Source organism: Loxodonta africana, chromosome 21 (genome assembly GCF_030014295.1).
Source record: "Loxodonta africana isolate mLoxAfr1 chromosome 21, mLoxAfr1.hap2, whole genome shotgun sequence".
NCBI classification, from domain to species: domain Eukaryota; kingdom Metazoa; phylum Chordata; class Mammalia; order Proboscidea; family Elephantidae; genus Loxodonta; species Loxodonta africana.
Genome location: NC_087362.1, coordinates 49,517,212 through 49,540,018, shown reverse-complemented (window position 1 = coordinate 49,540,018; position 22,807 = coordinate 49,517,212). Strand labels below are relative to the sequence as shown.

Below are 22,807 nucleotides of genomic sequence, written 5' to 3'. Positions count from 1 at the left end.
CTCAGGGGGCCCAGGGGAAGCACTGGGGAGAGGGTCAGCCACAGGGGAGCCAGGTGGGGAGGGGCTCATGTGTGGTCCATGACTGAGGTATCTGGCAGAGACCCTGGTTGAATATGTCAGGCTTCAAAAAGTCTAACTTTAGCGCCACTTGGGTAAGGGTCCTTCTTCAGTGATGTCTGTCCTGATCTCAGAGTGGCCTGCCCAAGGGCTAGGACAGGCTGGGAGAGCCCAGCCAGGCCTGAAAACTCCACCCACTGCTCTTACCATGCCTGCCTTAAACTGGGCCACTTAGACTCCCAACTGCCTTTCTGTGCTAGTGGTCATGCTTATCCGTTTGTCCCAGTCACCTTGATTAAGGGCTTCTTCTAGCTTACTTTGGAGACAGGTGGTTTGGTGTGGGCATGAGAAGAAGGATGAGTAAGGCTAGAGAGGATGGCAGGTCCTCAGACAGCCACAGCAAGAAGACTGGACTTTGTGCACAGATGGGTGGGGAAACTCTGACCCCTATAATCCTGTACTCTTAGATCCTTCCTGGTCTCCCTCCTGCTCAGAACTCTTCCATGGCTCCCCACTGCCCTCTGGATCAAGTCCAAACTCCTCAGCCTAGCATTTGAGGACAAAGTGCTGACCCTGGCTTCCCAGCACCCTGTGCTGACTTCAGCAACTAACTTTCTTAGATTGTAGTTGGCTGGCCTCATCCCTCTTGCCCAGATTGGGGGCTGTTTGAGGGCAGTCTCCGTTTCCCCTCTGCCCAGCCTTGGCTGGGGAGTGAGGACCAGGCACAGAAGAGAAATCAGAGAAGAGCTTGTGGGTAGATGTGTGGCATGGAGAGTTTTCTAAACTTTGGCTTTCCTCTAAGGCTCCTATTTCCCCTAATGTGAAACAAGGAGGCTAGGCTGGGCAGGCCCTAAACTGTGCCATCCCATGACTCTGTCAGAGGACACAGGAGCACCTTAAACTGGGCTCAGAGCCAGGCCTGTGGCAGCTGATGAAAGAAATGGACTTTCCCTAAATCTCAGGCCAGGCTGGCATTCACAAAGGAGGGAGAGGTAGGGTATAGCGACCCACAAGGTCCTTGTCTACCAGCCTGGCCAGCTGGGGATCTGAATACTGGCCTGGCCCCCTGGGCTTCTGGTTTCACAGGGTTCCCAGAGGGCTAGACTTGGGACATGTCAGATGGTCTCCTACAGGAGCTGTGGAGCTGGCCTGAGAAAGAACTCATGGAGGGAGGTCCTGGCCCTAGCTGAGGATGAAGGGGGATGAGAATATGTACATAAGTGTGAGGGAGGGGGCAGGTCCAGTCACAGCCCCCAGAGCCCCCAGCCATTGCTGCCTTGCTTACAAAGGCGGTCACATATCTGCAGGTTGTACCCATCCCTGCCCTAGCCCTCAGCACTCCAGACTAGGGTTCTTAGTTTCTGCCAGACCAGAAGCCCCTTGCCTAATATGTGACCTGTTCTGAGGAGCATTTGATGAATAGGTGAGTTTTTCAAGCCATCTACAGTGGTGGGTGTAATAAGACCCAGGGTCCCTGGTTCAGATGACGTCATGTCTGGAGGGAAGGCGGACTGGATAAAGGCTTATTTTCTCTATTCAGATGATGACCTGGGAGGTGTATGTGTAAGGGGAGGGGGGTACATCCTGAAGTTGCATTAAGTCTTTTACAGGAGGGGGAGGTGAACTGGCCAAGCTTCTGGGGCCTTGTACTCCAGGATTATATTACATGTAGTACTAATTGGGGTAGTCATCTGTTAGGGGCAGAGAGCTGCAGAGCTGACATGGTGTTGGGGGTCCAAGTTCCAGTCTTCGGTCCTCATGGTTGGAGATGATCTGAAGGCAGGGGAGCTTTTTGGGAGAATGTTCTATCCACCTAATGCCATCTACCCCTTTGCTTTGACTTCTGTTATCTCCTCCTGCATCTAACCTCTCACCTCTTCATCTAGTGATCCATCCAGAATTGTGACCATGTAAGTCCCCTGTTCTAAACCCTTCCATGGCTCCCTGTTGCCCTCAGAATAAAGTCCAGACACCTTGCAGTGGACTGCAGCATTGCCCACTCATTCAGCCTCACTTTTGGCTGCCGCCCACTGCAGATACTGTCTTGTCTTCAAGTCTTTGGAAATTTGTTTTTGTCTGGAAAGACCTTCATTACTCCTTGTTCATCTCTCCAATTCCTAGTGACCCCTGTGGAGACTTTGAAGCCAGTGGCATTCTCTGAGCTCCCGGCAGTGCCCTCATCTTTCTCCACAGTAATTATAGAGTTGCTGCCCTGAGCCTCCCTATCTCTGAAGGAAGACTGATTTATCTGAGTTCCCAGGCCCAGTACAGGTCTGGGTACAGAGCACCAGTTAGGAAAAGTACCCTGACCAAAGGAATAAGCCAACGGAAGATTAACAGACATTTCACGTGCTCTGGACATTCCCTGTCCACCTGACTTGAGGCCACGTAGGGTTATCCCTAGGGCTTCGCGTAATTCCAATATCAACCCAGACAGACACCTCTGCAAGGTACTCGCCTTACCCTCTTGTCCCACGGGCTTTTTGTGGGCGATATGGGATGTGCCATGGGCTGTGAGACGGCATTCCCGGGGCCTCGCACCTGCACCCAGTCCCCTGAGATAACAGCACCCTGGGTTTCTCTGGCAACGAGCATCTAGGGATGCTCTGCCCTGCAGGCCTTGTGCCCCGTCTGGAACCAAGGGAGCGGGTCACCGCCGCCTGTCCTAACTCCCAGTCCACCCTGTGCCTCAGCGGAGCTGTAAGTAAACAAGTATCCCTGGGCGCGGTCTCCAGTCCAGTCCCCAAGAGGCGGCGTCTTGGGCTATCCCGGGGGAAGATAGGGCCGACGGGAAGGGGCTGAGAGCGAAAACTGTTCTACAGACACAGTGTCACTTCCGCCCTACTGCCAGCCTCCATTTTGGGTGGCATAATCCCTCCTGCATTCATGGAGGTGCATTGGGAAGCAGAGGTCCAAAAGCCTGTGAGTGCGGGAGCTCACGACAGGCACTATCCCATTCAGTCTGCCTGGCTTCCAGCAGGAGACAATCCATTCCCGTCGGGCTCCGCCGAGGTTCGAAATGCTCCGGCTGTCTTCTAGGAGCAGCTGCCAGGGCGGGCTCTTAGGGGCAGACAAAGGCGTAGCCACCTAGGCACGCAGGCCCCGCCCCGCAGGGGTGGGTCTGGTGCAGAGAGCCCAGACTCAGGCCTTGTCGCGCAACCCAGGTCTCCGGCTCCGCCCCAACCTAGCTGGAGGCTGGGACTGAACCCCGTTCTTTCGAGTCTCCGCCATTAAAGGTGTGGCGGGGGAAGTGAGTCGCATCCAGGTAACCTCGCGGAGCCCTGATGCCCTTCCCAAACGGAGCCATGAAAAGGAACACGGTCCAGCCGCCCATCATCGCACCCATAAGCTTAGGGTTCCCGCGCCCCTTCCTCGACGTGAGGAATAAGAAAAGAGATCTCCGACTAGTCGGTGGTGGGCTCCCCAAAGCAATCAGGGCCACAGGCGCCACTCCCTGGTTCCGGGAACGGGCTTAGTGGCGGAAGGGCTAGAACCCAAACTACAACTCCCAAGCGGTAGCGGGGCTCGCCCGCGCTTCGTATTACTTGACTTCCTCCTCCCGGAGCTAGAGTCCCGCGATAGGCCGGCGAGGGGGCGGGGGCCTTGGGGCTAGCCTTCGGCGCCAGTGGCCAATGGGCGGCCCGGCCGGATGGGCGCGCGGTAGGGGGCAGGGCCGGGTGCAAGGCACGGCGCGGGAGCGCGCCGGCGGCGGCTATTGGGGGGCGGGGAGCATCTGCTGAGGCGACGGCGGCGGTTTAGGCACCCGCGACAAGCGGCGGCGGCGGCGGCTTTTGGTTAGGCTCGGCGTGCGGCCAGTTCTCGAGATCGGAACGGAACGCTCAGCCTCGCAGGCCCCGCCCGGAAAGTTTGCCGCGAAGCCGCGACCTTCTGGCCGGCGCGGCCCGGCATGAAGCGGCGCTGAGAAGCCGCTGCCGCCGCGGTGCAGCCTGAGGAGGAGCGCAGCAGCTTGGGCCACGCCGATGACTACTGCAAACTGTGGCGCCCACGACGAGCTCGACTTCAAACTCGTCTTTGGCGAGGACGGGGCGCCGGCGCCGCCGCCCCCGGGCCCGCGGCCTGCAGGTGGGTCCCGGGCCGGGCGGAACCGAGGGGCGTCTCCTCCTCTCCTCGCCCCCTCCTTTGGTCCCTTGGTTGTCTGGAAGCTGGTAACCCCATTTGTGTTGCGTGTAGTGAGTGAAGGGCGGATTTAAATCTCTGAGAAGGCATGTGGGTCGTAGCGACTGGTCTGGAAGCGAGCTAGTGGGGACTCGGCTCCGGAACGGCTTTGACTGGTGGAAGCCCGTGGTTTGGAGGCCGAGGGTCGGGGGCTGCTGCCCAAGTGGCGTCTGGTTGTCCCTGTTTTGCCAGCGTGGTGCAGAGAAAATAATGTCCCTGTGAAGTGTAAGCGTTGGGTAGCGCACTTGGTTTTTCATGTATTTTAGGTTGTTTTTACCTCATCTTTATTTAAAGTATGTATTCTTGAAGCGTAGAACTCCTTTAAAATAAGGTGCACATGTTTGTTTAATAAATCGACTTTGCTACGAGAGTAATACTTTCGTGTTAACTTTCACTTGTGCAGGTTTATGGCTCGCATTTAATTGGAAGTGTAACTATAACGGGACTTTCCTGAAAACTGGGTTTCCATTCTTGAACATAGTGTTTGGGAAGATTTTTTTTTTTAAGGGGGGATGTCCTTTTTCTAATTCTTCTAGAAAGTTCTGAAAGTCAGTTTTTATTATAAGCAAAAGCTCACCTCGGAAGATGTTTTAAAGGAGATTTTGAGCTGGAAAGGCTGGGCACCGTAATACTTGGAGGTCAGACCAATCAGGAAATAGAAACAGGATGACTGAGGACTTAGAGATCTCCTGTGACCTGGTTTGGAATACTGTGGTTCATTAAGTTCAGTTTCTCTTATTACATATGCAGGGGAGCTTTAAAAAGGAGATGGATATGAGTTATCTGTATTTTTTCTGTCCAGGTTTTTGCTGAATTAATATTCATATTGACGTTCAGCAGTTTTTTAGAGTTAACATTGAAAAACATACCTGAATGTGAGGCGTAAGGATTCTCTGGCTGTCCTTGTTTTATCTGTCCATTTAGTCTTTATATGTTAGATGCTTTTTCAACCTAATAAGTAGTTTACTGTAGTTATTTGTTGGTTGTGTTTATTTAAAATCCACAAACATTACTTGAGCAGCTATTATGTTGAAGGTACTGTTAGGTACTTTGTGGCATCATGATGAATGTCACTGAGACCCTTCAGGAGCTTGGGAAATGGTCGGGAAGTCATACAACCCAAATAATTATGCTGTTAGGCAGGCTGTGGACGGTGGAAAAAAGTGGCATTTGTGGAGAGAGTGACATTGAGCTGTACTTAGATTGTTGGGACTTAACGGAATAAAAACAATGTTTTTGAGTATTTTCATTGTAAAGAAGGTAAACATTGGAAGATAGCAAAATTTTACTGGGTGCAAATTTGACTAAAAAAAAATTTTTTTTTAGAGCACATTATATACCAAATATTCATTAAATAAAGGCATTAACCAAATATATGGTTAATAAAGAAGTCTCATGTAAGTAGGAATCGTATACAGTATGCACCCAAAGTACTGAATAACATTTAAAAACTTTGAAAACTGCTTTTTAAAAATTTATTTTTGTCATACACACACAAAAAAATTTTGATATTGAAATGGATCTTGAAGGAGTTAAAGTTTGTAGCTGTATGTAACTGAAATTTCCAAAGGTAAACTTTTGAGCAGTTTTATTTGTAACAAAAAGGCCACTTTAGAATATTGTAGCATCTGATTTTTGAATACATTGAGAAAAATGTATTATTATATATTCAAAGTTAAGGTTTCAAAATTATTTGTTCACAGAATTAGTTTCCATTTTGATAAGCTTAATTTATGAGTATGTAGTTAAAAAAAAATTAGAAGGAACTAAATGGGTTAAGGAGCCCTGGTGGCACAGTGGTTAAAAGCCCTTGGCTGCTAATTGAAAAGTTCAGCGGTTGGTATCCACCAGCCGCTCCTGGAGAAAGATGTGCCAGTCTGCTTCCATAAAAGTGTACAATCTTGGAAGCCCTGTGGGGCAGTTCTACTGTGTCCTACAGGGTCGCTATGAGTCAGAATCAATTTGATGGCAGTGGGTTTGGTTTTTGGTTTAAATGCGTTATGCTTTTAACTGACATGCTTTTTAAATGATGTACACAGTAAAGTGGGCCATGAGAATAAAATTGCTTGGTAGAATTCAGATCAGTATTGGGTTATATCAGAGTGTTTACTCGTTTTTGAACTGTCTTTCCCCTGGAATGTAAGTTCCATGAAGGCAGGGATAGTGTGTATATCTCATTCATAGTTGTATTACCAGTACCTACCTAGCACAGTGCCTTTAACATAGTTACCCATTACCACCGAGTTGATTTCCGACTTGTAGCCACCCTGTAGGACAGAATAGAATTGCCCCATAGGGTTTCCAATGGAGCAGCTGGAGGATGCAACCTGCTGATCTTATGGGTAATAGCTGAGCTCTTAACCACTGCACCACCAGGGCTCCTTTTAACATAGTAGGCACCCACTATTTGTTGAATTAATTAATACTACTACTTAAGTTTTGAGTCAGTTCTCACTGTTTTTTTTTTCAGGGTAGAGGAAGTTGTTGAGCATTGTTTCAGTTGTTTGGCCTTTATTGGTCAGTTCCACAAGATAGCCGACCATGATACTACAATGGTTTTACATCTCTCTGAAAGTTTGAGAGTACTTGTATCACATGTAAATTTCCATACAAGGAGGTGGTTTTTGAAAAATTATTTGGGGATGGAGAGGGAGAGCAAGACAAGGGACTGAATTTAGTGACTGTCTTAACTAAGCTTGTTAAAATACAAATTGGATTATTTGAGGGGTATTTGATAATACTGATTATGTTTGTGACCGACTTAAGATTATTGCTTACTGAGGTGTTTTGAAATTTTTCCATTAAAGAAAACTCAAGACCCTATGCTCTTCAGCTTTTTTTTTTTTAATGTAAGAGGACAGTACTGTTTCCATTTATTTTTAATGTGAAAGAACAGTACTATTTTTTCCAGTTAAAACTGAATCAGGCTATTTTGTTTAAATTTATAGCACCTTTTTCTTAATACTTAGTTTCAAAATGAAGATACAGTTTAGCAGTAAATTAAAAAAAAAACAAAAACAAAAAACTAGTTGCTGCCTGGTCACCTCTGACTTATGACTGACTTATGACGACTCTGTATGTGTCAGAGTAGAACTGTGGTCCATAGGGTTTTCAATGTCTGATTTTTTGGAAGCCAGGCACATCTGAGTGGACTCAAACTTCCAACCTTTCCATTAGCAGCTGAGCACATTAACTGTTTACACCACCCAGGGACTCCCCACTAGTAAATAGGGAATTTAAATTAGGTAATTTTTTTTTTTAATTGTTATTTCATTAACATTATTTGCCATTATTAAGGGCAGCTCCTGGTGCTCTGTTTTAGTGCACTACTTGTATATCTCTAGTTTGATGTTATAATAATTTTTACTTTGCAAATTCAAAGTTTTCCTCTCAGAATTTGTCTAAGTACTGACTTTTTAGTCCCGGGAGGAGTGTGTGCAATGCTGTGTGTAGTATCTTATCTGCTGTTGCTTTTTAAAAGGGAAAAAATATCTTCAATACAATATTTTTGTAAGAAATTTGCTTTATGATACCCATTGCTGTCAAGTCGATTACTTTATGATAAGATGTATATAAGTCAGCTATTATTTTTAATACACAACTTTTTCATATGGGAAGTTGAGGAACTTTTCCTAGATCATTGTCTTAGGACAGTGTTTTTTGTTTTTTGACTTTGTTTAGTACATGGAGGTCTGATTGTGTTCTTTGTAATTAGATAATTTCATTTTGTCACTTTGCAATTTTGATTGGTCATTTTTACTGAAGGTTTTTGTTTTGTGTAAATGAGAGAGTACTTAAAGCTCTTAGGACAGTCTCTGGTGCAGTGGTGCTAATTAATAATTACCATTTCTTTAAAAAAAACAAAACAAAAATGAATAGGTTATTTTTTACTTCCTCTTCTTTCCAAGATCCTCTCCTTATCCTAAACCAAAAAAAATTGAGAGGGAGTAGGGGCAGATGGGAAATCCAGTAATTTAAACCTTACCTAGATGAGTTGGAATATTTGGCCTTAGACATTTTTATTCTTTTAATTCTAGTCTTAAATCTATTGTTCTTCTCAATGTTAACTTACCTCCTCTCAAGTCTTACCAAGTACTGAATGTCATTAGCACTTAATTATGTTTTTCTATTTTCTTGAATTAGGTTGTTACTGACTCAGCATGGTGTGAAAGATGGTTGATTTTTCTAGCCATTCTTAGCACGACTGGATATTTAAATCAGTATGAAAAAAAGGAAGTTGCTTGTGTGGTTTCCTGTAGAAATTTAATGGTGTGTTTGTCCATCCAATTAGGACACTGTAAAGCTTGATTTGATTGCTGCTGAGCTGTATTTTCATACCATACCCGTTGCTGTTGAGCCAATTCCGACTCACAGTGATCCCATAGGACAGAGTGGAACTGCCCCATAGGGTTTCCAAGGAGCGGCTGGTGGATTCAAACTGCTGACCTTTTGGTTAGCAGCCGAGCTGTTAACCACTGCGCCACCAGGGTGCTTTCATACCATACTTCAGTGCTTTCTTTACACTTGAGTGCAGGGAGAATATGTATTAGGTGATTGAGCCATTGATAAAGATTTTACCTTTTCACTTAGAAGAGTAATTTAATTTTGTTTGTTTGACACTTTTCCTGATAGGAATTGAAGGACGCACCTGGGACTATTAGCAGATTTTTTTTTTTTTTTTTTTTTTGATGGAGATTAATGCCTAAATATGCCTAATTATGGGGGAAAATTGAAAAAAAATTTTTTTTTTTCAGTGTCATTGTTTTGGTAAAGGAGCCCTGGTAACATGGTGGTTAAAGCACGTGGCTGCTAACTGAAAGGTTGGTGGTTCAAACCCACCAGTTGCTCTTCAGGAAAAAGAGGTTTTGGTAAAGCTTCATCATTTTAAGAGCATTGTTATGCCTGTGCCTTCTTAAGTTTTCCCATTTGCCAATACAGAAGGAGTGCTTTGGCATATATTCAGTATTACCAGAGGTAATACTGAAATAGTTTTATTACATAAAAATTAAAACTTAGGTATTATGTGCATGGCCAAGAAATTGTGGGGGAGTCTTTGAATGGTGCATACAGTTAATGTGCTCCCTGCTAACTGAAAGGTTGGTGGTTCGAGTCTACCCAGAGGTGCTTCTGAAGAAAAGCCTGGCTATCTACTTTTGAAAAATCAGCCATTGAAATCCCTATGGAGCACAGTTCTACTCTGACACACATGGGATCACCATGAGTCAGAATCAACTTCATGCACCTGGTTTGGGTTTTTTAGCAAGACCTGTAACTTAAGCATTTAAGGACAGTTAAAGTGTTAATTTAGAATTAGTTGTAGAATCAGCTTACTATTATTACTCGTTTTTCTTGTCTAAAGTTGTATGTATCTTTAAAATATAATTTATTTTTATTGTTGTTGAGGATATATATAGCAGAACTTAACCAGTGCAATAATTTAGTTGTATGTATTTTTACTGAAGGCATATTTAAGCTCTGCTTTTGTAGTTCTATATATTTTTTTATAAAGATGTGATCATAAGGATATTTTTTGTGAGAAAATGTAGAATTCATTATTCTTGTCTGAGACAGTCATAAATAAGATGCTGACATATAAAACCGAGAACTCTTTTAAGAGTTTTGTTGTTTATTGGCCTTTACTTGCCTTTTCAGTAACGTATTGCTAGTTGAGTAGCAGATGATTCAATATGGGAATATTTTAAATTAGGGGTGGAGATGAGGCAGCCATAATACAATGAAGTCAATCTCATTACTCTTAGGAGGTAGGAAACCTGAGTATGTTGAGCCTCAATTTAATAGTAAGCAGTAATTTGACTGCTCACAGCAGCAACATAAATAAGGGAGGTATAGTCTAAGCTGTCTTGGTGGGTCAGGGGAGTAGACACAGCAGACTTGGCAGTAAGCCTGGCTTCTAAAACAAAATCCAAGTCATCAAATTTGTCCAGGCATGCCATGTGAGGTTCAAGTAACACTGGAGTTTAAGAGGAGTGAGTTTAGGGAGGCTTACGAGCAAGTTTTTGTTTTTAACATTCATAATTTTAACTCAAACACAGTGTGGGTCTGCATATAGTTACAGCATTTCTGGTAATGGCTATATAATTTTATTGCATGGCTCTCACCTGCCTGCCTGAGTTTGGCAAACTTCAGGAGAGAAACAGTTGAACCTGCAAGATTTAAGTAGTATGCCTATGAATTGATAGCTTGCCAACAGCTGAAATTTAATCATAGGGACAGGTCTAGTTAACATATTGATATTCATGTCTGAAAAGGAACTATGTAGTACTATGAAAGTCTGAAAATCCCGGGTACACTGGAGAAGTAACTTGAAAGGTTTTCCTACAAAATGTATAATTTCAGTATGTCTTTTGTTATAGCAACGGGTGAGAGTTTATTTAAAATTATTTTTTAAAGCATTTTTTTCATCAGGATAATCATTGGCCACAGTAATGGATAGTTTGTGAGTTGTATTCACATGTAAATATTTTCATTATTGCTCTTTAAAAATCTTTCAATAAAGTTAATTAAAATGGCACTTAGGAAAAAAGACATTAAAAAATTATTGAAGCTAGATGATGGATACATGAGGGTTCACTATGCTATTCCCTCTACTTTGGTATATGCTTTAAAATTTGCATAATGCGAAGTTTAAAAAATGATATTCAAAAGCCGTTTAAGCTCTTTAAGGTTAGGATAGGAAGATTAGAATAGGAAAAACATTTACTTTTTTGAAAAGTATTATGACATTAACAGGTTTTGCTGTTGCATATAAATTTTTCTTTATTGGCTTAATAAATAAAAAGAAAATAAAAATTGGTTGTATGTCTGATTTACAAAACCCATTTCTTCCTCTGATTGTGTAGTATTAGCAATGAGATGGTTAGATGAGTTAGTGGTGTACATAAATAGGAAGTAAACTGTTCGTATTATTTTGAGTAGTTTTTTCTCTTTTAAAAAATATAGTATTTTCTAATTAACCAGATTGGATCAGAAAAATTCATTTATTGTTTAGTAACAAGGGCTTGAAATTATTTTTTAAATTTTCATGTTTGATCATGTTGCTCATATCAGTCTACTATTAAGTGTTGTTAAATTCACTTGAACTTTTAAATTTATTTTTAATGAAATGAAGCTAGATAATTTGCTCTTAATTTTAAGACTAGATTTTCTTTGTTTATAGCCGAGTATTACTGTACTGAAAATTTCTTAATATATCTATAAGAAGTTTTCTTCGAGTTAATGGTAGAGATTAACTCAAAAATAACAGACGTAAATTCTTTTGATTTGTGAATATCTCAGAGCAAACAAAGTCTGAAATTTATATCTTACATTTTGCTTTTTGCAACATCATACTGAATACTTAAGGAATATGAGTTTTAACCTGTCCTCTATATAAGGAAAGTCTTTGGGGGAAAATGTATAAAATTGTATTTAAATGTTACTTTTTATTTTTTTGTAAGGTAATGGGGCTTAAGGAAAGGATATTCTCTCCACTATCAACACTTTGGTATAGTTTTTACTTCCTTTCAGTAGAGGTTGTTCAATAAAAATGACATTCTGAACTGGTTGAAGCTAAATGGTAGGTATATTGGGAACCATTATACTATACCCTGTATACATGTCCCTAATAAACCCCATAACTGCGAGTATGATCTGTGAGCTCTGTGTTGCCATTCCACTGAATTTTTGAACCCAGTAGAGAAGTGGAAAGTGTTGTGGGAGGGACGATTGGTGTCAATATTGTTAAGAAGTTTGGAGAGGAGGTACGTCTGACCTCCGCATCATAGCAGTCAGTTTTGGGCTATTGGTCTTGATTCTCCTTCCCTCTTGTGAAGTTAGAAAAGGAGGTCAGACACCCCTGACACGCCATTTTTACGTAAGTTTACTCCATGGCATTACTTTGATATTTCTATTATATTAAAAAATTACTGGTTGTGACTCACTAATTGATCACTACCTTCAGCTTGAAAAACAGAGCTCTGACAGATAGTATCATAAAAATCAAAAACCAAACTCATTGCTGTCGAGTCGATTCCAACTCATAGCGACCCTATAGGACAGAGTAAAACTGCCCCATAGAGTTTCTTAGGAGCACCCAGTGGGTTTGAATTGTTGACCTTTTGATTAGCAGCTATAGCACTTAACCACTATGCCACCAGGGTTTCCAATAGTATCATAGTTCTGATTATATTAAAACTGTTAGGTTATTGGGATGTTCTTGTTAGTCAGACCATATTTCTCCTGTCTGTAGTTCTTTAATACATTTTTTTTTTAATTATTTTTTCTATTGAATTGGCTTATTGGTATCCTTTTTTGGGTTAGTTGGTTGCCTGAACAAGACTTGTATCTTCCCCATTCTTTCTACCCTATGGCCAAAGTCAAAGTCTTAGACACCTCCAGCTTGAATTTGTGTAATTTTCTCTTCATATTTTATTCCTCAAGTTCAGTTTTGAAAGTGATGGTTAAGGTTGTCTTCAGCTCCTGCTCCTTTGAGCCTATAACCTGCCTCCTCACTGATCTTCCTACCCTGTGCTCCATCTGTTTTATATCCTTCACTCTGCATATTAATATCAAGCTTATTGCCTTTAATTTTATTCATCTCTTTTTAGTCCCAGTGTGAAACTTCTCACTCCACCCAATTTCCTGAACAGCCATTCACATGTTGTTTTATAGAGTTTCCCTTTTGCACTTTACTTTCTTTACTTGTTACTTATTTAGAAGTTTTTTGAGGCAATTTAGAGACATTATTTTGATGTAGTACTTAGCTAGGTTCTAGATTCATGTCTGTTGCTAGTTGTGTGACATTGCTAAAATATCACAGATTAGTTTCAGGCTAATCCAGGAAATGAGGCTCAAATTGACTTGCTCAAAATTGTTTAGTTAGTAGCAAAACAGGGACCCAGGACTTCTGACTTCTAGGTCTTTGTTTTACTCCGGTAAATTGCTTAATTTCTACTTGAAAGTCTTAAGGGTTATTTTCGCACAGCCTGTACTTTTTTTTGACCAATTTTGTAACTGTTCTTTTTTTGTTTGTGTTCTGTTAGGTGAATATTTAACTCAGAATGTTTATTATATGTAAGGTGTTTTTATATGCATCATCTCTAAGTCTCATTATAATCTAAAGAGGTAGATATTTCCGTTTTATACATGAGGAAGCGGAGGAGCAGATAGATTTGGCCATCTGGCAAGTGACAGAGTTGGAATTTGACCACTGGTTTTCTAACTCCAAGTCCTGGGCTAGGATGATTTCCATTTGTCTAGTTTGGGTGAATTTTGGTAGGAGAAGAAGCAGGTTTGGAGCTGAGAAGAGAGAAAGTTGGTTCAGTTTAATAAAATGTTCCAGGTACTATGAAAAGTGAAGAAATAGTGGTGAACAAGACAGACTTGGTCCTTGCCCTTACAGAGCTTATAGTCTGGTAACTATCAGTGAAATAAGTGTTATGAAAGTGGATGTGTAAGGTGCTATGAGAGTATTTCCTCCAATAGCTTATTGAGAGTAATAGGAGGTAAATTTTTGAGACCTCAGATATTTTAAAATGCTTTATTCTTTTCTCACAATTATAGTTTAGCTGGTTGTAAAATTCCAGGTTAGATACCATTTTCTCTCAAATTTTTGAAGACATTGTTCTTTATTTTCTTCTAGCTGCTAGTGTTGCTGTTGAGAAGTCTGATGGAAGCCCTGTGATCACAAATGGAACTTGCTAACTGTAGACTTCGTTGTAGAGGGCTTTACTAGGTTATTCTCTATATCATTATCTGTATGTATTTTCAGGCTAATCAGATTCCCAGGAGAAGACTTTTTCAGTCTCTTGCCTGCAGATGATAGGCCTTGTGAGCCAAGGGGTGGAGGGGGATACTTAGGGTTTCAACATACAGGTTATAGAGAGACTTTTCACTTCATCACTCTGTTTGTAATATGGTACCCTGCCTTTCAGTTGTCCCTGTTTTGCCTATTCAGAAAATAAACATCCAGTCTTCTGCCTACAGGGACAGTCATCCAGTAATAGAGTGAAGAGGTGTGGGAATCTGAGAAGGGGTCTTAACTATTTGTTAAACTTTGTACTAGTCTTATTTTCATCCTTGCCTGTACCCCCGTTTCCAAAAGTACCTGGTAATGCATTTTACTGAGTGTTTAGGGGTTCTTTGTTACAAATCAGTTTTCTTCTTCACTGTCCTTACTGCTTACTTTTTACTGAAGTTTTAGCTTTTTAAGGTGCTAAGGCAGTTACCTTGTGTCCTGCATTCCAGTTTCCAAAAATTTTATTGCTATGGTTTCATCTCTTGCTCTTTTTGTTCCTGTGAGTTTATACCCTTAAAAAATCCTTTTATTAACATTTTAGTGAGGTTTCAGGAAGGAATGGATGTAAATGTGTGTCTTTAATTCTCTGTCTTCAACTGGAAGTTCTTAAATTTGTTCTTGAACCTCTCAGAATTATATTTTTGAACAGTGGTCAGCTTAAGTTAGCATTCCATTACCTTTTTTAAAGAAAAACTTGGCATTTTATTAAGGTATAATTTACATGCAATAAAATTCACTGTTTTTGGTGTATAGTTCTAACAAATATATAGAGTAACAATCACCATAATGAAAATACAAAACAGGCTCATCACCCATCCACATTTTCTGTTGCCCCTTTATAGTCATCCCCTACCCCCACCCCTAGGACCTGGCAACTACTTGTCTGTTTTTTGTCACTATAGATGGCGTTTGCTTTTTTTAGAATGTCATAAAATTGGAGTCATATAGTATGGAGCCTCTTGACTCTTTTTTTTCTTAATGTAATGCATCTGAGATTTGTCCATGTTGTGTGTATCAGTAGTTTGGTCCTTTTTATGTCAGAGTAGTTTTCTATTGTATGGATGTACCATGCTATATCTCTCCATGGTGTATTTCTCTGTTTATCTAGGTCATTTTTTAATTTTCATCAGTGACATATAGTTTCCAGCATAGAGATCTTGCATATATTTTGTGAGATACAAACCTAGAGTTTTTTGGTGTTGTAAATGATACTATTTTTTCTATTTCAGTATCTGATTGTTTATTGCTAAAATAAATATAATTGATTTTTATTATATTTTTTATTGTGGCAAATACATAGGTAACCAAACATTTGCCATTTCAACAATATACAATTGATTTTGTATATTGACCTTGTATCTTACAACTTTGCTAAATTCACTTTTTAGGTTTTTAGCAGCAGCTTTTATTTTGTAGATTCCTTGGGATTTTCTGTGCAAAATTTCCTACTCAAGGTTAATCTGCCATTTACTTTGTTTAGAACAGAGGTTGGCAAACATTGTAAAGGGCTAGAATATATATTTTAGACTTCGTGGCTCAATTGACAAAATCGAGGATATCACATAGGTATTTAGATACAAAATTGTACACAAAGTTCTAGATTTTTAGTTGACAATATTCAAAATATAATAATCGATTATGATTTTTTTGTAATACAGGTCTACAAATGAGAAGAATGGAATTATTTTATGGGGGATAATATTTCATCTTATTGGTATTCAAAGTTAGTATTACCTATCAATAAAATTGACTTCATGAAGGCATTCAACTGTGTGGGTTATAACAAATTATGGATAACATTATGATGAATGGAAATTTTAGAACACTTAATTGTCGTTCAAACAAAAAGGGGATACTGTGTGGTTTAAAATTGGAAAAGGTATGCAGCAGGATTGTATCCTTACGTATTCTATTTGAATGCTGAACAAATAATCCAAGAAGCTGAACCATATAAAGAAGACTATGACATCGGGATTGGAGGAAGACTCATTAACAACCTGCAATAATGCAGATGACACAACCTTGGTTGCCAAAAATGAAGAGGACTTGAAGCACTTACTGATATAAAGGTCAAAGACTACAGCCTTCCATACGAATTACCCTTGAAAGTAAAGAATGAAAATTCTCACAAGACCGGTAAACAACATCATGGTAAATGGAGAAAACATTGAAGTTGTCAACGATTTCGTTCTACCTGGATCAATAATCAATGTCCATGGAAGCCGCAGTCAAGAAGTCAAATAACATATTACATTGGGCAAATCTGCTTTAAAAGACCTTTTTAAAGTGTTAAAAAGCAAAAATATTACCTTGATGACTAAGATGCACCTGACCCAAGCCATGGCTTTTTCAACCTCCTCAGATGCGTGGTAAAGCTGGATAATAAAAAAGGAAGCTAGAAGAATTGATGCATATGGAAGGGAAAGAGGCCCCAGATAGGTTTAAAGCCTTACTAAAAAAGAAGAATAAGGTGGGAGGCCTCACACTACCTGATTTTAGAACCTATTCTACCTCCACAGTAGTCGAAACAGCCTGGTGCTGGTACAACAACAGGTACATATACCAATGGAACAGAACTGAGAATCCAGACATAAATCCATCCACATGTGAGCAGCTGATATTTGACAAAGGCTCAAAGTCTGTTAATTGGGGAAAAGACAGTCTCTTTAACAAATGGTGCTGGCATAACTGGATATCTATCTGCAAAAAATTGAAACAAGACCCATATCTCACACCATGCACAAAAACTAACTCAAAATGGATCAAAAACCTAAATGTAAAATCTAAAATGATAAAGATCATGGGAGAAAAAATAGGGACAACACTAGGAGCCCTAATACATGGCATAAACAGTATACAAAGCATTACTAAAAATATACAAACACCAGAAAAGAAATTAGATAACTGGGAGCTCCTAAAAGTCAAACCCCTATGCTTATCCAAAGACTTCAGCAAAAGGGCAAAAAGATTACCTGCAGACTGGGAAAAAGTTTTTAGCTATGACATTTCCGATCAGTGTCTGATCTCTGAAATCTACATGATACTGCAAAAACTCAACTACAAAAAGGCAACCCAATTAAAAAATGGGCAGAGAATATGAACAGGCACTTCACTAAAGAAGACATTCAGGTAGCTAACAGATACATGAGGAAATGCTCACAGTTATTAGCCTGGACTATAAGATAGACAATGATGCTGGTCAGGAGTGAACTTCATGGCTCGAGTAGACACATGAGACTATGTGGGTGATCCTGTCTGGTGGTAAGATGAACAGGAAGAGGGGAACAGGAGCTGGTTGAATGGACACGGGGAATACCCGGTGGAGGGGAGGAATGTGCTGTCTCGTTAAGGGGAGCGCAGCTGGGAGTGCATGGTGGAATGTGTATGGCTTTTTGTGTGAGAGACTGACTTAATTTGTAAACCTTCGCCTGAAGCACACACAAAAAAAAAAACAAACAAGGAAATTGTTTGCCTTATTTTTAATGGCCTATTGATATTGTGGAAACCCTGGTGGCGTAGTGTTTAAGAGCTATGGCTGCTAACCAAAAGGTTGGCAATTTGTATTCACCAGGTGCTCCTTGGAAACCCTGTGGGGCAGTTCTACTCTGTCCTATAGGGTCTCTACGAGTTGAAATCAACTTGATGGCAGTGGATTTGGATTTTTTTTTTGGTTGATTGGTATTGCTGCCAATGTCCTCAATTATTTGACCAGCCGTTCCTGCTGGAAGCCTGCGGTGCAGTGACTTAGTTAATATGGCCCTTCTAGCCATAGTCTTTGTAACTCCCACCAAATGACTGGGTGAGAGTATGCAAATGAGGTGCTTATGACCCACCAAGGGGATTGGATAGCTTGCTAATAATATAAATAAAGGTGTATGGAACCCGAGCGAGGGCAGGGGTCAGTTTTGGCACCTGTCTGGCTTACAAGCCAATCCCAGAGCAGAGGGGGATCTCATGACCACCAAGAAAGAAGAGCTTAGAGTGGAGCGTGTCCTTTGGTCTCAGAATCCCTGTGCTGGAAACCTCCTAGACTCAGGAGACAGAGCTGTAACATTGGAGACAGCAAGAGACAGCAAGAAGCAGTGACAGAAAAATGGCATCAGCAGAGGCAAAACCAAGAGACAAGCAGAAGACAGCATGGTGGGCTTGCTGACCACTGAGTGAGAAAGCTGAGTGCCTTTGGGCAGGAGGCTTCCTGGTGGAGTGGGGTGCCTCTGGGTACTTGGCTGCTGAGCTAGGCTCACCAACCCACAGAGGAGGAGATCTGAGCACCTTCAAACTAAGGCTTACTGGCAGAGTGGGGTGCTTCTGCCACTTAATCTCCAGAGCTAAAAGAGCTTTGTGCCTGAGCAGGGCAGAGGCTGGCAGCCCAAGGGGCTGCAAGCCAGAGAGAGGTCTTGCCTGCGGCATGGCTGAGAAGAGGCTGTCCTGATAGAACTCTATCCTGAGCTTTCCTGAACCTGAATTATAACCTGTTACTTCCCTAATAAACCCCATAACTGTGATTATGGCCTATGAGTTCTGTGTGGCCATTGCAGTGAATTACTGAACCTGGCAGAAATGTAGAGAGTACCGTGGGAGGGACAGTTGGTGTCAGAATTGAAAAAAGGTGGGAGGGTGGAGGCATGTTTGACCCCCGCCTCACAGTAATCATCCTTGGGCTGTTGATGTTGATAATGACTCTCCACCCCCATTGTGAAGTTAGATGAGGAGGCCAGGTGCCTCTGCCACGCCATTCTTACAAAGACTAATAGTCTTAAACAAGCTTATTTTCTCTGGACACATTGCTCTGGTTGCTGCAATCAAACACAACTCAACCATCAGTAAGTGACTTTCCTTGGTTGGCTAACAAATGAGCCATTTCTGAAATTTACATTGGTTGCAGTAAAGTTTTTTCTCTTTGTGAAGAAATCCTGTGATGAGATAATTCCATTTTAAATTTTCTACCATTTTCCTGTGAGTTGGGAATATTGTGGTAAGTGCTTACTCCGGTAATGTGAATGAGTATTGTATTCTTTTAGCACAGTCATAATGTCATTACATGATAAATGTTTTGCCATGTAATTTGATTACAAAATAATCCACCCTCCATTGTGCCTTAAAAACACAACATTCGAAGTTTGCTTATCTTTTCCTGTTTTGATATAATGAGTTATGTGTTGGTAATAAAGTATATTAATATGCATTGCCCTTGAAATGCTGTCAGGTTTTAACTGCATCACTGCAATTTGTTAGTGCGCCAAGCAGCAGTGCAAAGCGGTAAGAGTACTGTGTATCACCTATTTCACAACTATTCAGCTCTCGTAGATTGAAAGTAACCATAAACCATATGTAGATGAATGAATGTGGCTGTGTTCCAATAAATCTTTATTTATGGACACCAGAATTTGAATCTCATATAATTTTCATGCTATGAAACAGTATTCTTCCTTTGAATTTTTCAACCATTTAAAAACATAAAAACCATTCTTCCCCTAAGCTGTACAAAAACAAATGGTGGGCCAGATTTGGCCCATGGTTATATTTTGCCAATCCTTGCTTTACACCATGAGTAATTGATGTTCATAGGCAACCTGTTTCCTTGGTTACTGCATATTTACCTGGGGGCCCTCTGGTGGCTGAAGGAACACAGAACAAGTAAGTCTTGAGATGGTCAAATTTCTGAGGCACTAAGAATTATGAGTATTATAGAGTTGGATATTTGGACATAGAACTGTTTATCATAGTGAGATTATAGTAGCTACTCATACCATTTCCAGAGCTTGGACTTTGGTGATACTTGGGGAAAAGATAAAGCAGCATTCCCCCAAACTTTTTGATACTTTAAGACATCATTCTGTTTTAGAATATGTTTACAAAATATATGTTTGCTTCATCTCAATACCCTCCGTCTATTTGGGGGTGGTGCGGATTTCATCATCAGTCAACCACTGAAGGGACGTTGTTAGTTGCCGTAGAGTTGATTCTGACTCATGGTGACCCCATGTGTATAGAGTGACACTGCTCCAAAGGGTTTTCAAGGCTGTGACCTTTCAGAAGTAGATTGCCAGGCCTGTCTTCCAAGGTTCCTCTGGGTGGGTTCAAATTGCTAACTTTTCAGCTAGTAGTCAAGCACTTAACCATTTGTGCCACCCAGGAACTCTTGAAATGACATTAGTAATTAGTAATAATTACATTTGGATGAGACTACAAAGTTTTTCACGGATATCTTTCTTGAATCTGTCATTTTTAACTCTTATTTTGTGACTGGGATCTAAAAAATGAGACCTAGTTGCTTTGATCAATCCCAGATTTACTGTAATATTAATAAAGTAATGAAAATATACTAAGTTCATAATTTATAATCTTTTAAAGAGCAATACAATTAGATGGAATTCTTAGGGAACAAGTTCCGGATGATTCTGCTTTTTTCATGTCTCTCTTTCTTTGCATCCATCTTCTTTCTGATTTCCTATGCACTAGATGAGCATATACTATTATGGTATTTAAATTGAATATGGAGCTCCTGAATGAAGGCCCAAGGAAAATTCTGTAAAAGACAACACAAATTTATCATCTATAGTTCCGTAGGTTAGTAGTCCAACCTCACTGGGCTCAAATCAAGGTGTCGGTAGGGCTGCATTCCATCTGGAGGCTCTAGGAGTAAATCCATTTCCTTGTCTTTTTCAGCTTCCAGCTTTTCTCATTCCTTGGCTCATGACACCCTTCCTCTATGTTCAGAGGCAACAGTGGTGGTTAGAATCCTTTTCACATCAACATCACGTCTTTGTGACCTACTCCTCTGTCTCCCTTTTCTACCTGTAAGGACCCTTGTGATTACACTGAATCCATTTAGATAATCCAGGATAATCTCCCTATTTTAAGGTCAGCTGATTAGCAACCTTAATTCCACCTGCATCTTGAATTCTTTTTTGCTATGTAAGGTAACATATTCATAGGTTCCAGGGATTAGGATGTGGACATTTTGAGGGGGAGGGGCAATATCCTGCATGCCACACTTTGCCCGCTGGCCCCCAATGATACATGTTGGTCCTAAAGACAAAATGTATTCATTCCAAGCCAAGATCCCCAAAAGTCTCAACCTATTGCAGCATCAACAAATCTCATCTAAATCTTAGATCAGAAGTCCCAGATCTCATCATCTAGATCATTTAGATCAGGTATGGGTGAGATTCCGGGTATAATCCATTTTGGGGCACAAAATTCCCCTCCATCTGTGGAGCTATAAAACTAGAAAATATGTTATCCGCGTCCCGAGTACAATGGTGGGACAGGCATAGGATACCAGTTACAGACATTCTGGTTCAGAGGGGAAGAAAATGGAAGGAAAAAAGGAGTCACAGGTCCCAAATGATTGTGAAATCTAGTTGAGCAAACTCCATTAGGTTTTAAGGCCTGGGAATCATACTCTGTGTTTGGCAGTTCCTTCCTCTGGCTCCCAGTTCTGCCTTCTGGCAACCTGGAGATCTAGCATGTCTCCATCATCTCACTATAAATTTTTTTTTTTTTAGTATTTTATTTTTGTTGTTGAGAATATACACAGCAAAACACACTGACTCAACCATTACTACATGTACAATTCAGTGACATTGATTACATTCTTCAACTTGTGCAACCATTCTCACCCTTCTTTTCTAAATTGTTCCTCTGCCATTAACATAAACTCATTGCCCTGTAAGGTTCCTGTCTAATCTTCAGAGTTGCATTTGTCACTTTGTTCGTATATAGATAGATCTTAAAAGAACATACTGCTCAAGGCAGACATTCTTTATTAGTTAATCTAAACTATTGTTTGTTTTTAAGAAGACTTCAGGAGATATTTTTGGTTTAAGGTTTAAAGATTATCTCAGAGCAGTAGTTTTGGGGGTTCATCTAGCCTCCATGACTCCAAAAAGTCCTAGATTCCATGAGAATTTGAAATTCTATTCTACATTTTCCCCATTTTGATCAGGATTTTTCTGTAGAATCTTCAATTAAAATGTTCAGTAATTCACCATATATTTTAACAATAATTTGTTAATACTAAATGTCTAGCCAGTTTTTATCTTCCCCTGATTCTTATATATTCTTTATGAAAAACCTACCATCTTTATAGCAGATGCTGTTGGTCCATACTTTAAATTCTTACTCCCTCCTTTCTGTCTGTCAAAATCCCAATTTTATTTGGGTCTCTTGCTTTCCCATGTGACTCCATTCCCTTCCCCAGGGAATAGATTGCAATTAGCAGAAGCTATTGTTGTGATTCGACGTGATTGATTTCATAGATGATTTAATGTTGACCAGTGAGATATCAGACGAAGTCTACTGTGGGGTATTTGAGAAGGGTTTCTTTCCCCATCCCAAAGGACACACAGGAAAGTTACCCTTCTCTTGCTTTATCTGGAGGTAGTATCTGTTTGTATTGCCTGAAACTCCAATAAGCTATTTTGTTACCGGCCTGAGGATGAAGCGAATTCTTGAAAGAGAGCAGATCTAGGACACTCACAAAGAAATAGGGCTGAAGGCTACCTTAGAGCTTACTTTTTTTTTTTCTCTATTAAATTTTAGAAGAGTTTCAGATTTGTGAAGACAGTAAAGGGAATTCCCATGTATTCCACAGGCATCCAGTTTCCCTTATTATTAACATTTTACATTAGTATGGTACATTTTTCACACTTAATGAAACAATACTGATACATTATTGTTAACTAAAGGAGCCCTGGTGGTACAGCATTTAAGTGCTTGGCTGCTAACTGAAAGGTCAGCAGTTTGAACCCACCAGCTGCTCCACAGGAGAAA

The 22,807-nt window shown here is 40.8% G+C and overlaps 1 protein-coding gene across 4 annotated transcripts in view; it reads left to right on the top strand.

The window, feature by feature from the left end:
* Positions 1-3,797: 3,797 nt before the first annotated feature.
* Positions 3,798-22,807, top strand: part of NFATC3 (nuclear factor of activated T cells 3) — a 100,686-nt gene continuing 81,676 nt past the window's right edge. For 2 of the 4 annotated variants that reach the window (XM_010596761.3, XM_064273870.1), the window contains exon 1: positions 3,798-4,140. In XM_010596761.3, the coding sequence (XP_010595063.1) occupies positions 4,038-4,140 (103 nt within the window). In that variant the 5' untranslated portion in view covers positions 3,798-4,037. The remainder of the gene's footprint in view (positions 4,141-22,807) is intronic. The other 2 variants (XM_010596760.3, XM_003417035.4) reach the window with 1 other exon arrangement.